General features: G+C 38.9%; 1 protein-coding gene across 1 annotated transcript; it reads right to left on the bottom strand.

Moving 5' to 3' along the window:
- On the bottom strand, nucleotides 1-4,875 carry LOC118423207 (oocyte zinc finger protein XlCOF19-like). The gene is made up of 2 exons (XM_035831304.1): nucleotides 4,787-4,875; nucleotides 1-850 (listed from the first exon to the last, which is right to left on the bottom strand). The coding sequence occupies exons 1-2, from the start codon at nucleotides 4,873-4,875 to the stop codon at nucleotides 1-3; spliced, it is 939 nt and encodes a 312-aa protein (XP_035687197.1).
- Nucleotides 4,876-18,038: the final 13,163 nt, after the last annotated feature.

The following is an 18,038-nucleotide window of genomic DNA, read 5'->3' as shown; positions in this document are numbered from 1 at the left end:
CTAAGTGTGGATAGGTGTATGAGCTTTTAGCTCATCCTCCTGATCAAACCTATGGCCACATTTCTCACACACATACTTTGCCGGTTGGGGTTGGGTATGGGTCTTAGTATGTTTCTTTAAGACATCTTTAGACTTGAATGCCTTCCCACAGGTGTCGCACAAGAACGGCCTTACTTCGGAATGTGCCAACATGTGTCTCTTCAGGTACTGTTCACACTTAAACTCTTTCGAACAAACTGTGCACTTTGCTGGTGTTTCATCCCCTTGTGGATGCAAGTGTCTCATGTGAGTGATCAAGCCCCTTTTATACTTAAACTTCTTCTGGCATACATCACACACATGCTGAGTTTCTCCAGTGTGGACAACCTGGTGTTCTTTCAGTCTGGCGCCTGTTGGGAAGAAGTTCTCACATGTGTGGCATTTGTGTCCATCTGGGTCATGCAGTCTCCTGTGCTGTAGGAGACTGGACCTTCTTGCGTACCTGTTGCCACAGACAGTGCACACATGCTTCTTCTCCTTGTTGTGACTGGCCAGATGGTCATGAAAGTCTCTGCCATACACAAAGTTCTTGTCACAGATGGTGCAATGGAAAGCTGGAGCCTTCCCTAAACCGTGGATTCTTCGCTTGTGCTCTGCCAGGGAACTGAAAGTTGCATAGTTCTTTCCAGTGCTGCAGAGGTTGCATAGTAACTGTTTTTGCGTGGTAACGTCAGCTCCTTCTTGCTCGACAGTAGAGGACTGAGATGATGAGGAAGATGACTCTGGGGTAGTGTCCTGACCATCTTTGGTACTTGAGTTGACGGCTGGAACAGGCTGCTGCTCTCCATCTTCAGCTTGTACGGGCACAAGCCTGTTCTAGCCGTCAAACTCCATGGCTGAAATGTGAATTAAAAAAAAAAGGTCAGTCTTTGTCTGGAAATACACCAAAAGCTAAACATTTAAAACATAACTTATAAACATCATACCTTATTACCTGATTTACATAAAACCATTAACGTTATACAAGGAAATAGTACACAGCATTACAATATTACAAAGATGCTAACCATGTGTGGTCTTGCTACTAAACTTTGTAACATCATCTGGAGGGAAAATGTGGGAGGGGGGCGGTCAAGTGATACAACAATCCACCTTGAAGTTTTAAAGCATGGACTATTCGGTTAGTCCTTCAAGAAAGCCATAGCAATGGTGACAGGGCAGATGCACTCATAGTACGAATATCGTACTGTCGCCTGAGTATATAAAAAAATATAAATTTCCCACACGTGGTACGTGTCGACAAATGGGGGAGGGGGGTAGCGCTAAAACTTATTATCTCTTCTGATTTTCGCCCTATGTGGGTAGTAACAATGCTTCCATAGTCTCATTTCGTGGATAAGAACCTCCCGGTGGCTAGACGATATGGATTTCGTCGACGATGTTAATTTTAATCGCTCAAAATACGGTATTTGTCAACTGTTGACATCGGTTACTTTGCTATTGGATGTCGGCATTCAACAACGGCGCTCCCTCTATCTCGACTCAATTACATGAAAAGATGATAACTTTTGGCTTCCGATGATCCAGAGATACTCTGTCACCTGATAGTCTAGGCTAGTTCACACAAAACCTCCCTTAGATGACGTTAGAAGAAGAAATTGTGGACGACCTACCTCGCCTCTGGTACCAAAAACGCTCACTGGACGGCCCTTCAGTACCGGAGTTTTCTCCCCGACCGTCGAATTTGTCTCCGCAAACCGAATTTGTCTGTGTAACCGTCGAATTTTTCTGTGTAACCGTCGAATTTTTCTGTGTAACCGTCGAATTTTTCTGTGTAACTGTCGAATTTGCCTTTGCAACCGTCGAATCAATCTCCGCGACCATCGAAATTGTCCCTCCGGACGGTCGAAAACGTCTTTGCAACCTATGACGTAGATTGTCCCCCGTGCTCTTGCAAAAAACTCCGGCTCTGAGTCCAGGATTTTAACTTTTTCAAGAGAAACTGAGTGACCTGGTAACTCAATGTGTATATGTTTGGAGACCTCCGAATTTACGGAACTCGGACGTTGGTGTTCCAGGAAGGTTATGTTTTAGGCTTATACGTCTGTCTGTCTGTCTGTTATCAGTATAACTCGAGAAGCCTTGGATGGATCCTGATTATATTTGGTAGGTGGGTAGGGGTCGGAAAAAACGAAGGTCACTTTCGGTACTGGGCTCCTTGCGGCTTGCTAAGGTACTGCAGCGGAAACTCAATTTTTAATATTTCGTGTTCTGGACATGCTTGTGATTTTTTAATTGGTAGATAGCCCTCGGGGCAGAGAGTGAATGCTGTGATTTTGGCCCCCCTAGCGGCTTTCTTGGAACTGCAGGCGCCAGCTTCCTTTCAAACTTTGGACGAGAATTCGAGAACGTGTGGAAGGATCGTCATAATTTTGGTAGGTAGATATAAAGAGTGATGACTTACATAATGGGATACCAATTATGTAAATCAACAGCTAATTTGCATAATTGATAAAGAAAGTTTATAAATCCACTGCTTTCCATGATACTAGTAAGACTTTCAAACTTGTCACATATATAGCTGGGAAGGACAAAAATGTCGATAGATATCAATTGCGCAAAATACAACATTGTTCGCATAATTAATGAGAAAAAAACTGACGGATTATCATGCTTTTTGGTATGTAGATAGCCAAAGTGAAGACCTACTAAATGAGAAACAAATTATGCAAATCAACAGCTAATTTGCATAATTAATGAAGAAAGTTTGCTAATCCACTGCATTTTCAGATATGACTGAAAATTTCAATTATGAAGCTGAGAAAGAGAGAAAGGTCAATAGACATTAATTATCCAAATGAGGTCATCATTTGCATAATAAATTCGAAAATATGAACGTGTTGAAGGATCGTCGTGATTTTTGGTATGTAGTTAACCTAAGTGAAAACTTTAAAAATGAGATACTTATTATGAAAATCAACATCTAATTTACATAATCGATGCATAAATCATTAATCCACTGCATTCCATGATGTGGGACCTTTAAACTTGTCAACTATGTAGCTAAAAAAAATGTCTATAGATATTTGATATGTAGGTAGCCTAAGTGAAGACCTACATAATGAGAAAACAATTATACACGCCTAATCTGCATAATTTATAAGGAAAGTTCATAAATCTACTATATTCCATGCTAGGACTTTTAAACTTGTGACATATGTAACTGAGAAAGAGAGTAAGAGTGTATGATTGATCCCCTTACGTCTTTTTTTTAAACTGCAGAAGCCTCTTTAGTTTTAGACTTTAAAAGAGAACTAGAAAGGCCGACATTTGCTTGAGAGCAAATACAGCATATTTCAGCCATCTCCCTCATGCAACAATAGGCCTTGAGGTCATTGACCCCTTTGGCCATTGGAAAATGACCCAAAAAATTCCCAAATATATCATTTTAAAGTGTCCCATGTCAAAAATTTTACATGGGTCATTAAATATTTGGATAAATATCTAGAGCACCCCTTTACCACATTTCGGGTCATTTCGTTGTAAAACGAGGGAACAGGAGGCAAACATGTCCAATTTTTGTCAAAAAATGGCCATAAAATCGCAATATAAAGTATTATGTTGTACTGTATGGAAAAGCTGTTATTGAATTCATGTGCACATAATTGAAGGGCACTTTTTTTTACCAAATTTCAGGTCATTCAGTTGTAAAACGAGGGTACAGGAGGCAAAAATGTGATTTTCTGTCAAAAAATGGCCAAAAATCGCAAAAGTAAGCATTTTGTGGTACCGTATGCCAAAACTGTTATTAAATCTGGGTGGGCATATGGTCAGGGCACCTCTGTACCAAATTTCATGTCATTGTAATAACAGGGTAAAGGAGCCCAAAATATACATAAAAATTGACAAAAACCTCAATAAAATCATTTAAAGGCAGATATGAAAAAAATGAAAAAAAACACCTTAGGGTATTGGCTTACTCTACATTTGTGCCAAATTTCAAGTCAATCGGTTTAAAAGTTGATTCGATTTGAAGATTTGACAGGAGAAAGAAAGAAAGAAAGAAACATTACGAATACAATATATTTCACGGTATGGCTGAAATATAATAAATCAGGAAGGATGAGAGGATTTCCAGTATGCTGATAGCTTAAGTAATGATTGATCCAATTTGGTATTTAAAATTATATAAATTGGGATTTAATTTGTATAATCAATGGTTGATGGATTCTAGTGTCGGCTGTCGACAGATTAGTAGGCAGGCAGCCTAACCAGTCACTTGTCCAGGTGTCTCCTCGTGTGGGAATGGAGTCCGATTCTGGAGGCACAGGGGCGGCCGCAGGTGCTGCAGATGAAGGAGCTCGAGCTGACAGGCACAGATCCCTGTTTCCTCCTCCCCTTCTTCTCATGTATGGCAGCAGCTCTTTTCGATTTAAAAGCCATGATTCCTGACTTACACTGTCTCTTCCAGTCTGTTCTATCCTGTGCAGATTCTTCCCAAAAGTTAATGTTTATATTACAGCTCTTAAGGTTTGCTTTCAATGTGTCCCGGTATCTTTTAAATGGTCTACCCTGATTGCGGTGCCCTTGCTTCAGTTGACCATACAGTAGCATCTTAGGGATTCTGCTGTATTTAATGCGGACAACATGTCCTGTCCACCTTAGCTGGCACTTGACAATCAAGCACTCAATGCTGGGGAGCCCACACTTCTTCAGGACCTGCAGGTTGGATACCCTGTCCTGCCACTTGATGCCGCAGATTTTCCGCAGGCATCGTTGGTGGAACTGCTCCAGTAGCTTGACTTACCAGCGGTAAGTTGTCCAAGTCTCACAGCAGTAGAACAGTGCACTCAGCACCACAGCTTTGTACACAGCAATCTTGGTGGAGAGGCGCATGCCGTGGTCTTGCCAAAGTCTCTTTGTCAGTCAGGCCATGGCTCTGTTCAGGACACTGCTGATGTGCTCTGCCCAACGTGCAAGGATGTCGGCTTTCTGCGTAAGCAAGCTGGACTGATCCGAGGATCTAACTGGGACTGCGCCAGATGGCTAAGGTCCATTAGGTCTCAAGCAAATGATGAATCCGGATCACCCGCTACATGACATGGTCCCTCCGGTCAGGTCAGAGGTCACTGGGAGGTCACTTGGAAGCTCATGTAGTATCCCTGTCCACCCCATACAAGTACCGTTTTCACTTACAAGTGGTTAACGGTGGTCACCGTGATGCACTTATAAGTGAGCTATGAGACGTCTCCTGGCTCCTGAGAGAGACCGGTAACCACTTACAAGTGGCTCAGAGAGATGAGTGTGTCAGACTCCATGTGTTGTGTTTTGCGATGGGTAACCAAGTATATTGGGTCATTCTTGGGTTCATGGGTCACCTCGCTCTGTGTTGACCTGGACGACCAGTGGCCCAAAATTGCCGTACACCCTAGGAATATGCAAGGAAAAGTGTAGTTTTACGTTATTTTGGACAAGAATATAACCAGAAAGTGAGTTGGGTGTATTGTTTCTACATGTCTTGGCACTGTCAAAGGCTAAGGTTTAGCAAACAGTGCAGATATGCCTTTTCTTCAAACCCTAGTCGGCCGTCGGCAGATGATCGCAGCTTTGAGACGGGTCCAGGGTCGGTTCGATCGGTAAACGTATAACGTTAAACCTTTACCGCTGTGTAACCTTACATCATTTCCCAGCGACCGTGACATAATTCGCCATACATTTTGTAGTAGCGGACGTTGTTGATAGAATCTGGAGGTTTCTTGTTTAACAACTGCGCACAGAACTGAACTGCTAATGGTACTGTATGGGGAGGGGGGCGAAGTGTGGGGTGGGGGGCGGCTTTGAATGTTGGTAGTATTACTAATTACTGACGTTATGTTACCACCTAGACAATCTTCGTACCAAAAATGCCAAATCATAGGGCAACACTCCACGCCCCTGTGCCCCATATATAGCAATTGGGTCTCAAGTGAAAAACTACTTTCTGCCAAGGAATCCATGTACAGTTAATACAGAAAAAGTGGGATCCTTTGTCTTTCACTGTCTCATTCATTCACCTTGGTGTATTATTGCAGCCAGTAGATACCCAATCTGAGTAATAAGGCTTTTAACGTGCTCTAGGCACCTCCTCAAACACAGGATTCCCTTTTTACTTGAACCTTTCCAGCCGACCCTGGGATCGAATTTAGACCTTTGAAACAACGATGTGTTCTCCAGAAAGAATTTAGAGTTGAGATTTTCAGACTATAGAGGTGACACAATGGCTATATTGTTCTTCACCTATTATTGTAAATCAAATAATAATAATTGCAATTAGCTGTCGGGCAAGAATTTGCAAGAAACCATAATAACATTATGATCTAACAGCACAACACCATAAGAAAAAATTTCAATTGGTACCTTCAACTTTTCACTCACCAAGAAAAGGGGTTATGGGTACAAAAAACGTTTTTTGCTTGTTAGACCGGTCCAAAAAAAACAGACCTGAAAAAATCAGTGGTCCGGATGTTGGACCGATCGATTAAGAAAAAACAGACCTGAAAAATTAGTGGACTGGATGTTGGACCGATTCGAAATGAACAGATTATATCGGCAGACGTTCACGTGTTTTGGGGCTTACAGATCCAAGAAAAGAACGACAGTGAAGTAGAGAGTTGATAGTCATTTTTACCGAGCTTCTACAGTCAAACTTGGTCTAAAACAGAGGCAGTTAGTGTTGTTGACATACAGAATTTTTTTAAATGCATATGAACGTCCAAATACAATCTTTTAATTTGTTGCAAAAATGGACCACTGTTTTGAGTCGCCCATTCATTAGTTTTCACAGATAGGTGCAGACCTGTACCTGATCCTCTAGACCTGAACCATACCTGTACCTTAATTTTCTGTACCCACCCTAAACCAAGAACGATTATACACATGTATTATCTCAACATCTGAAGCAAATTAGTCAAAACACATAACTCCAGGTGGGAGTGGATCAAACCATTCTGGTTAGAATGGGGAAGGGAATTTCACAAGCAACTCGTAACCTCTGCTTCGCCTATTGAGTCAGTGAGTCGAAGTAGCTCGACACTGTTTCTAACTTAGGGAGAAGAGATGCTGCTACACAGCCTACAGTGAGCATAGTTCAGTGGTCGATGGCCTTACACTGAGCAAACTCGTTTGAAAAAAAATGGTCTTATCTCTGGGTGTTTTAGTATCTTATGATACACTTTATGCTGATGAATACTTTTTGTACTGTGTTCCCACTCTGCAAAATAATCGATTCGCATTAAAGTAGCAGAACAATCATATGATTTCACCAATGGAGATCTACATCATGGTTATGGACCCCAAAAGGGAGTGACATATTTGTCAGCACTCATGGTTTCCTACTGGATGCCCTGCACAGGAGAATGTCCATGACGCAATACTTTGTCGCCAAACTTACAATTGGGTCATGCTTTAAGCGACATTGTGTTCTTCTGTGTATCTGAGTCAGACCATGAGCTATTGCTGTATGATTTTGGAGGCTGACTTATGAAGCTACTCTGAATTGTGTGTAGTCATACTTCAAATCCTTATCTGGTCAAGACTACTGGCTTATATGCATTTCTAAAACTGTTTTGAAGAATAACTCCAATACTTGCTAATCTGTATAACTTATAAGCCTGCCTCCACTGATGTGAACACCATGGTGGTTGGGACCAGACTGAGGGCTGGTAGATTACATTAGCCGAATTCATTGGTTTGCATTAGCCGAATTCATTGGGTGATTTTATATACATGTAGTACAACCTTGGTCTTCAATGGCCAATTTGAATCAATTGGAATAGATTATCCTGAATGTGAAGTTGGGATTGATTCAAATTGATCAAGGAGGATGCAACACACCTCTTGAGGATACACGACTTGCACACTTCCCATAATTCACAGCGCCAGGGATACGGATAAAGTGACCCGTGAGGTCATTGGGGGAAACCAACAACAGCTACAGTGGTTACGTGCTGGTTACTTTATACTTCTCTGACTACAAAACTTGTAAAATACTAGGCTCTAATAATAGTAGTACTATATTTGTCATACAACTCATTAGTTTATATGCTTTGCCGCCGTCGTACGAAAGGTTTTAGCTGGTTTTACCCTGGTTTCGCACCCTGGACAATGGTGGTAACATCCATATCCGTAACCCTGGCGCTGTGAATTTTAAAACCAGCTAAAGTAGCCAGCACGTAACCAATGTAGCTGTTGTTGGTTTCCCCCGATGACCTCACTGGTCACTATATCCGTATCCCTGGCCTTGTGAATTATGGGAAGTGTGCAAGTCGTGTATTGAATCATCCAAACTGACCAGCAGTCCTGTATGTGTGACCATCCAATTCATTCCAGGGCCCTGGACTGTAAAGTAGTGTTTTCCACTGAGAATTTGGGGACACCCTGGCTAAAAAACTGGAGAAATTAAAATCAATAAATTTTGCTACATACAGATAACTCATAGTTTTAATTCCATATTCCTACACCACTTAGCACAGTTTACACATGGATTTCTCTCACATGCCCCCCCCCCCCCCCAACAGACTATAATGTTTCACCTATAGGTATAAGTTCTTTTTTGCAATAGACTTCTTTTGGGGTATGCATGGACTCTAGTGGGGTTACTGTGACAGCTGTTTATTCAGATTTTCTTTTCTCTTATTACTGTCTTGGGCAATTCCATGTATGTTAAAATTACTCAGCAACAATAGTATGGTGAAGCACCGAGACAGGTTAAGCAGTTGCTCGATACGAATAGATCCGACATCACAGAATCTGTATAAAAACCTCTGAGTCCAAACCATACAGTCTCTATTCCACATTCCTACACCACGCAGCACAATTTACACTTGGATTTCTCTCATGTCCTTTTCTACTACCCATTGGAACATGAACTTACTCTGAAGATTCTCCCTTGCAGAATTAGATACTTCCAAAATGCCTCACCCTAAAATGGATTTTCCAAACCACCCATGCTAATGCAGACTATTACTCAACACAAAAGTCAGGAATGAGCACAATGTTATTGTGATGCAATTGGACTATTCAAGAAGCTCTGTTCTTGTGTACATTTAACGGCTGTCCCAATACCAAATTTGAGATCATCGGGCTTTGAACAAGAGCTACGAGTGCAAAATATACATTTTTGGATGAAAATTATTCAAACAATTGTTTTACAATTCAATTCATTCATGCCCCAAATAAAATGTACCATGAATGTATCTTCTCGCTCCTTGCCCTTACATTTGCATCTCATTTGGATTTGATGTTATGACATAGGACCATAAAATAAACACTTTTAGTTGGTAAAGACCTGAAAAAAATCTCGAAGACCAGATAAAAAATGAATATGAATCCCCAAGGTCACATTCTCATTCTACCTCCATACCATATATCAATATTGTTCAAGCAGATGTTGGGAGGGAAGATTTCTGACCCCCATTATTGCCCTCACAGTATCAGTATATAGTTTTAAAAATACTTTTCAATGAAATAGATAGATATGAACAAGTATTTTTCATGCAGATTTCATGGATTGTTGTTAATATAGCCAAATTCTAGTAACATAGGGGGTGGCAAAAAAACATGATTGTGACTTATGCATATGCATGATGAAACCAAAAGACATCTTTCTTATGACAGGTGATTGATTGGTGCATAGCAAAAACTGCGTACCTATGAAATACAAATTACATGTACAACTTGTTAAAACTCTTTCCAACAGAACCTAAATATTCTTTACATACAAACTAAAGAGGTGAGTGGTATTGTGTGTGTGTGTGTGTATGTATGTATGTGCGTGTGTGTGTGTGTGTATGTGTTTTTAAATGATTGCGGTGTACTGTGTGATTGTGTGGAGAGTGTTGACATCTAGGATCAAGGTTATATCAATACATGAGATAGATATTAACCTCCTTGCTAGGACTCAGTTTCTGAAGAGTGATGAGTCACAGACGTGTCAAACCTCATACACGTATGAATCTACAAAGGGAAATTGATACTCCATGTTGGTCAACAGGTGACAAGACAAAGATGCATTTTTTTTGCTTAGAAAGTTATGATAACACTAACCATTCAAATAACAAAACTGTGTCTTTATCCCTCATGTTCACACACACATACATACATACATATTCATCACAACTGATATGTTTCTGTGTTGTTATAACCTGGTTCTTAGATCAATTGTTCTTGTATGGTTGTGACAGTGGACAATAACCGTATGACTAAGCACTAGAGCACCTGTTCCTGCATGGAGGAGTTATTTATGAACCAGCCCAAGTCCTAATGCAATGATAACTTTATGAGCCTATGAAAATATTAAATAGCTTGTGGAAATTTACTTAGAAACCCTTTCTGCAATGTAGTTTGTTACATTACAGTGACTCTAATACAGATGCATGTGAAATCACAGCCATATTTGTATAGAGATTGTAGTAGAAATTTGTAAGTTCAATTTAGAAATTAGACATTTGTCTTATATAATACATGTAGAAGTATCATTAAGGTAAGCTAGCAAGCAGCCATTTTGCATCTTGTACATACTTGTACAATGTGAACTACTTTATGTACAAAATTTTATGCTGTCAGTAACACTGGAATGATCCCAGTCTTTTACAGTGTTGTTTTTAACCCACATATGTATTTAACCCACATACATATAACTGATGAGGGTGACAAGAATATGAAATTGTTGGTTAAGAAGCTTTTATGTTCCTTTGATTTCATGACAAAATAATCTGGATAATCTGGATTGCTGAATGTTTTAATATCTGTTTATTACATAAATATGATCCACGAGTTTGAGTTATTTTCACATGTACTGTTATACATATGAGGAATAAACACAAAGGATCATATCCTGTTGTAAAAGATGGCGTTAAAGATGTGTCTATTTCAAGTACGGTATACAGGTCTTTCTTTATATGCGGGTTATTTTGTTTATTTTAAATATTCTGCATCAGTCAAGTCACTATGAAAATAAACTGTAGTCTGTTTGATTATAAAATCTGCTTCTTTACAGTTATATAGGACAGATAAGCAGCAATCATCCAGAGGTTGATACAGTAGAATTATATGCTTTCTTTTAGCTTTCCAGGTAATCTATTGATAGTTACAATAGTAAGAATATTCATTGAAAACAAAGCCAAAGCATGAAGTTTTGAAGTTAATTTTTTAAGTGATACTGTCAAGTCCTTCCATTGCACAATTGACTTGAAAGCTCTGCACCTATAGAACAAAAATTCATTTCAAATTCATATGACATATACTGAGAGTAAACACGCTATTGATATCCTTTAACATTGACCGCAAGCACCCAGAAAACCACGCAACTCAACTGAAAGCTAATTTGAACAAGAAGGCTTGAAAGACTACCATGGACCTCAATGCTTTCTACATTGATACCTGCTGTTCTGAGGAAAGTCGCTAGGTTTTAATAACTGTCGGTTGTTTGTAAGTACATTCAATCAAACACGCTGAGCAGACTACTGGAGGAATGAAATTGCACAAGACGGGGTTTGACTACTTTTGTATACTATCATTGACGAAAAAAAAGGTTTTAAAATCAGCAAAAGAAGCCGATTAATTTTAGCCGCAGTGGCGCCCTGCAGTAATAAGAATTACCGCTTGGATATAGATCAATCGTTTTTTTGGTAAAAATATCTAATAAAACTCATTGAAATGACTGTGTAAAAAAATCAAATATCAAATTACGACTGTTTTAGTCATTTTGTAGATCATCTATGTCGAATGAATGATTTTTAAACTCAGAAAAGTTGCCATAAGCGCCACTTGCTGTAAACATTTTTGTAGGGGTCGAAAATGAAGACATATGTAACACTCATATCTTCAATCAGATTAATGATACAACAAAACTAAAAGAGGCACAGATAGATTGAGATATTGACCTAATGTTGTGAAAATTTCATCGAAAAATTCCGCTCTCTTTATGATTTATAAAGAAAATGGTATTCCCGTCGCATGCGGTTTAAATCACGCTAGAATTGCATAGCAGGTGGCAGGCGGGTCGGCCTTGCGTGAGAGTAGAACATGTTGGTTTTTCATATCTCACCCAGAAATCGATGGATTTTTCTCAAATTCTTTGTTCAAGATTCTGAAAGCTTTCTTAGTCCCTGTAGGAATCCCTATGCGATAATCTTAATTGTTCATCGAGTTACAAACATTTGAACTTCGGAGAATAAATCATATCTTTCGGGCGCAACTTTTAGATAAAAGTTCACATCTCCGTCTAAAGTATTGAGTACAGACACTCAGAAAGAAAGTGGGAATAGCACAAAAATGTCCTAACAGGCGTATGTGCTAAATTGTCTTTTTCACCTTCATAAATTCCTAACATACATGATTTTTGTACGTCTAAACATACGTTTCTTTGTACGTCGGACAATGTTGAGCTTAGTGGAACGCGGGTTGGCTGGAACGATTTCATATCTCACTTGCAGCGAACGTAATAGAATAGGGTTTCTTTCAAATCTAAATGAAATGTTCATGCTTAAGCTTGTACAAAGTCGTCATGTAAACTGCTGTTTGATATATTTGATTTGCAAGGAACAGACATGGTAAACGACATTTAACACATTTTACATCTAGGTCAGCTTAGATCGACATGAATTATTGGGTCAGTTAGGACGCTACGTGAGGTATCATCGGTGATACTATATTTCACTTCTATACATTTCTTAATCTAGTTGTGCTGTTGCCATTCCACAACGGGGAGTTCCAGACATACAGGGGTTCCTTGTGCAGTTTGCATGTATTGCATACGTTGTAAAAAAGAGAGTCATATTGACCCTCACCTCATTCTTTAAACACGTTAACCCTCACGCTTTAACCCTCAACTCAGCTGATCAGTCTTTCTCATATGAAGGGAACCATGGATTTGAGCTTCCTAATATTGTCAGTAGTACTGCTTGCCTTTCCTGGCCTTTGCTGCCAACATCTTTAGTACTACACGAAGCACTATAGTGACCTCAAGATTGTCTCTTCCTTTAGACGTTAACGTTCATACTTTTAAATTTATCTATTTACAGCTACTTTAGGCGTTTTGATCAAAAGTAAAAGTTCAACAAGAGTCACAGGCCATGCGCCAGTTCTGCTGCTTCCAAACTTAAGCTTTTGTGACAAATAAGTCGCGTACATTTATGTCAGGGAACCATTCCGCAAGCAAAAATGTTGGTTTGAAGAAAATCGGACATTGTTTTATGAAATGTAATTTTCTTGCGAATAATGCAGATTTTGTCCCAGAAGACCAAATTTAGCTTTTTTCGACAAATAAGTTGTATATATGATGTTGGGGAACTATTCTGCACCCAATAATGTTATTTTGAATAAAATCGTACATCGTTTCGCGATATTAATTCATTTTGCGAAAAATGCATAATTTGGCTGAGAAGACCAAATTTAGCTTTTTCGACATATTAGTTGTATACATTATGTCAGGGATCCATTTCGCACCCAACAATGTTGGTTTGAATAAAATCGAACATCGTTTTGCGATATTAATTTTTTTTGCTAAAAATGCTTATTTTGGCTGAGAAGACCAAATTTAGCTTTTTCGACATACAAGTTGTATACATTATGTCAGGGATCCATTCTGCACCCAACAATGTTGGTTTGAATAAAATCGAACATCGTTTCGCGATATTAATTTTTTTTGCTAAAAATGCTTATTTTGGCCTAGAAGACCAAATTTAGCTTTTTCGACATATAAGTTGTATACATTATGTCAGGGATCCAGTCCGCACCTAACAATGTTGGTTTGAATAAAATCTGACATCGTTTTGCGATATTAACTTTTTTTGCGAAAAATGCTTATTTTGGCTGAGAAGACCAAATTTAGCTTTTTCGACATATAAGTTGTATACATTATGTCTGGGATCCATTCCGCACCCAATAATGTTGGTTTGAATGAAATCGAACATAGTTTCGCGATATTCATTTTTTTTGCGAAAAAATGCATATTTTGGCTGAGAAGACCAAATTTAGCTTTTTCGACATATAAGTTGTATACATTATGTCAGGGATCCATTCCGCACCCAACAATGTTGGTTTGAATAAAATCGAACATCGTTTCGCGATATTAATTTTTTTTTTGCTAAAAATGCTTATTTTGGCCTAGAAGACCAAATTTAGCTTTTTCGACGTATAAGTTGTATACATTATGTCTGGGATCCAGTCCGCACCTAACAATGTTAGTTTGAATAAAATCGGACATCGTTTTTCGATATTAATTTTTTTTGCGAAAAATGCTTATTTTGGCTGAGAAGACCAAATTTAGCTTTTTCGACATATAAGTTGTATACATTATGTCTGGGATCCATTCCGCACCCAACAATGTTGGTTTGAATAAAATCGAACATCGTTTCGCGATATTAATTTTTTTTGCTAAAAATGCTTATTTTGGCCTAGAAGACCAAATTTAGCTTTTTCGACATATAAGTTGTATACATTATGTCAGGGATCCATTCCGCACCCAACAATGTTGGTTTGAATAAAATTGGACATCGGTTCGCGATATTGATTTTTTTGCGAAAAATGCATATTTTGGCTGAGAAGACCAAATTTAGCTTTTTCGACAAATAAGTTGTATATATGATGTCAGGGTACCATTCTGCACCCAATAATGTTGGTTTGAATAAGATTGGACATTGTTTTGCGATATATTTTTTTTGCGAAAAATGCAGATTTTGCCCCAGAAGACCAAATTTAGCTTTTTCGACAAATAAGTTGTATACATAATGTCGGGGAACCATTCCGCACCAAATAATGTTGAAGAAAATTGCACAGGCAGTTTAAGGCCTGTGACACCTGTAGATTCTCAGTCGAGCAGTTATATGGCCATAACTTTTGATGTAACCATCTGTTTTCAACAATTTTTGGCCAGTTAACGTAATTCACCCATATTCAAAATATGATGACAAGAAAATTGTGGATCCTCAATATTTTGGGTTTAAAAAACCATTTTTTGGTAAAAAATAGGGATGCTATTAAAATGGGTCTGTGCCCACTATGAAATGATTGTCTAACGGAGTCATATTTTCTGGAGTAATAGATTATATCTCTGTGATATCTAATATGCCTGGGGATCTTGCCGCTATACCTAGGTAAGGCTCAATTTTGGGGCAAAAACAGAATTTTTCGACAATTTTTTGGTATTTTTCGTACAAATATCTATACAGCCACGGAAATCAAAGATATTGCAAGAAGACCCACTTGATTTCTGAAGGTCTAAGGCTTAATGAACCTAAATCTGCCCAAAACTCGTAATAAAACTGGTGCCCTGATGTGGGCAGGGGCCGACGAAACACAAACACTACTTACCCTACAAGAACTGCGCCCAAGTAAGACATGTTTGACTGTACGTAACATAAACCGATGGTAAAATATGAATGTTTTATGTCTGTATCTGTTAAATCGCTGTTGTATCAATGCGAAATTTCGCAAGCAGTTAGCCTTATAAGGCATCAGTCAACTGCCATACTATTATTTTGGGCTAGAAATATCGATTTATAGCATTATTTTGCTGTTTACTTGAAGTATGAGCGCCTCGCTATTTTCCTGCCACTCCACACCCCGGGAGGTCGGAACCCATGTTCGGACTGTACCACTTGCAGCTCTCGCGGGGGTGCCCTTTTGTTAACCGCTTCTAGTTATGTCGATATTTGATAAATACCAGATCAATATCTTTAACACTCAATATTAATAAGTCTTAAAAAGTAGTTAGTGTAACCCATACATCGTAAGTTCCTGTTTTCGCAATGTAACATTAGATACTGACATTGGACCGTTCTAAAAACGCTCCGGCCCGGCGGGGTTACCTAAGGTCACGCAGTGGTTCGAATTTCATGTTCGACCAAAATTGTCACAGGCCTTAAAGTGCCCGTGTGGACAGTGTTTTCAATATCTAATTTTGACCCAGAGGACCAAATTTAGCCACTACTGTAAATGTATTTGGTATTTAAGTTCGGGGATTTAATTTCGCGGTAGCGGGAAAAAGGACTTTTTGCGGTGGTTTTAAGTTCGCTGTACCACGCACCATAGTCTCTTACTTCCATGGAAAAATGGTCGTGGTGTGGAAGTGGCCACCCCGAAAAACCATTAAACCACCTGCATTTACAGTACTAGAATCCCAGACTCAACCTCTGCTTGGAGAATACAACAAACATTGGCAGGAACACACAGGAAGCAAAGATCTGTTGTGACGTTGGTAAAGCCTTGCTGGCCATGTTACTCGACATTGCAAACCAGCCGGTAAACTGCTACTTTGGTCCCTGAAGCAAACATGAGAAGAGGCCGTCCTTTCACTAAAGAACTTCATTGAATCAGAGACTGGAGTGATAGGGACCTGACCTGACGAATAATAGATCATGCTGGAAATGGAACTTTGTTAATGATACAACTCGATAGAGTATGATTATGTATGTATGTATGTATGTTGGGGTATCAAAATATTGTTAATTTTTTGCTACCGAATACAGGCAGTTCTGAGGCCAGTGACTGGATAACAGGAAATTTTATTTATTGAATTGTCAACAGCTGTTAACAATAGGGCTCAATACAAGCACTTTGCACACAGCTCTTACAAGTACTAGTAATAAAATGCATTTGGGACAGCATATCATTTTTAACCTAGCCACAGTCAATATGTACAGGTTGTGTTTTAACAATATCATGTACATTGTACTTAAGTACAAATGATTATCTAGTATAACACTGCCAGCATTAAAATCATAGTCAACAAGGAAAGAAGTCATGTCTGATGTAATCCTATATATGAACACACTTAGGTACATTGTATCATATACATGTTTCTAGACTGACAGCATTCAAATCACAGTTAACATTGGTTCAGATCCAGGAAAATCCCCATTATCTGTATACACGTTGCAAATGTGGGGGGATACCGCTTTTGAATTTAGTTAGGATCCAAAAATTCTGAATTTCGTATCTGCGTATACATTGCAAATACAGGGTGATACAGATTTCTGATTCGGTTAAGAAGGTGGAAAATCCTTTCGTATCTGCGCATTCGCAGGCAAATGTGGTGATTTGCGTGTTGGTTAGGATACGGAAAATTACAGACATTTAAGTGTATTTCACAGCAAGGATATAAAACCTCTATCGCAGCTGCAAAAGATACGTATTTTGTATTTTTTCCATATCCAAACAAGTACGGAAACCGGCGAATGTCAGATTTTAGATCCATAACCAATCGCATCTGCCCTTATCTGATCGCATCCCTTAAGGATAAGGCAAAATATGGGCCCGGATTTGACTGTATCCGAACCCATTTTGCCCAAAGATTTCTAACAATTTCATCTTTTTCTACAAGCATGTGGTTCTTCAGTGTGAACAACTAAAGCCAGTGGTCTGATCATTCTAGACAGGTGTGACTTGCATAAACAGCACCATCTCCTGCTTCCTACCAGGAGAAAATTTACATGTACACTTACTCAAACACCTGTCCAAAGTCATATGCATCAGTTCATTCATGTCTGTATTCTAAAAGCTCAGCTGAATACACAAGCAACACTACCAAGCATACGGTATGAACGGGAAGTTATAAATACAGTAAGACTATAATATACAGGCATGCTTACTATGCTTTGGAAATATCTACAAACACAGGAATCAAAGGATGTATATATGACATATAAATGCTTTAAAAGATCTCAACAACACTAATATCAAAATGGCATCTGTCTTCATAAACAAAACATTCCTATTAGTAAGCTACTAAAACCTTTCCAAAGTACTAGATGTTACAAAACATTTCCAGAACATGTAGGATTATTGACACCAATAAATGTAATAACGTCCCTTTACTTTAGTTAGATATAAAATGACCTTTGGCATGACACACGTTGTATTATTGAAAGGTATTGCTTTCTTTCCTCAACGTCGAGGTCATTCAGTTTCGCAAGGGATGGACCAATCCCGATCGAACGTCATATTGAACAAATAGAACAAGATGCAACCACTATTCTAATTCGAATACCCAGTGAACAGAAATCATCATCATGAACAGT

Source organism: Branchiostoma floridae, chromosome 1 (assembly GCF_000003815.2).
Source record: "Branchiostoma floridae strain S238N-H82 chromosome 1, Bfl_VNyyK, whole genome shotgun sequence".
Lineage (NCBI taxonomy): Eukaryota > Metazoa > Chordata > Leptocardii > Amphioxiformes > Branchiostomatidae > Branchiostoma > Branchiostoma floridae.
Note: the sequence above shows the minus strand (reverse complement) of the source record. Positions and strands in the feature narration are given on the sequence as shown.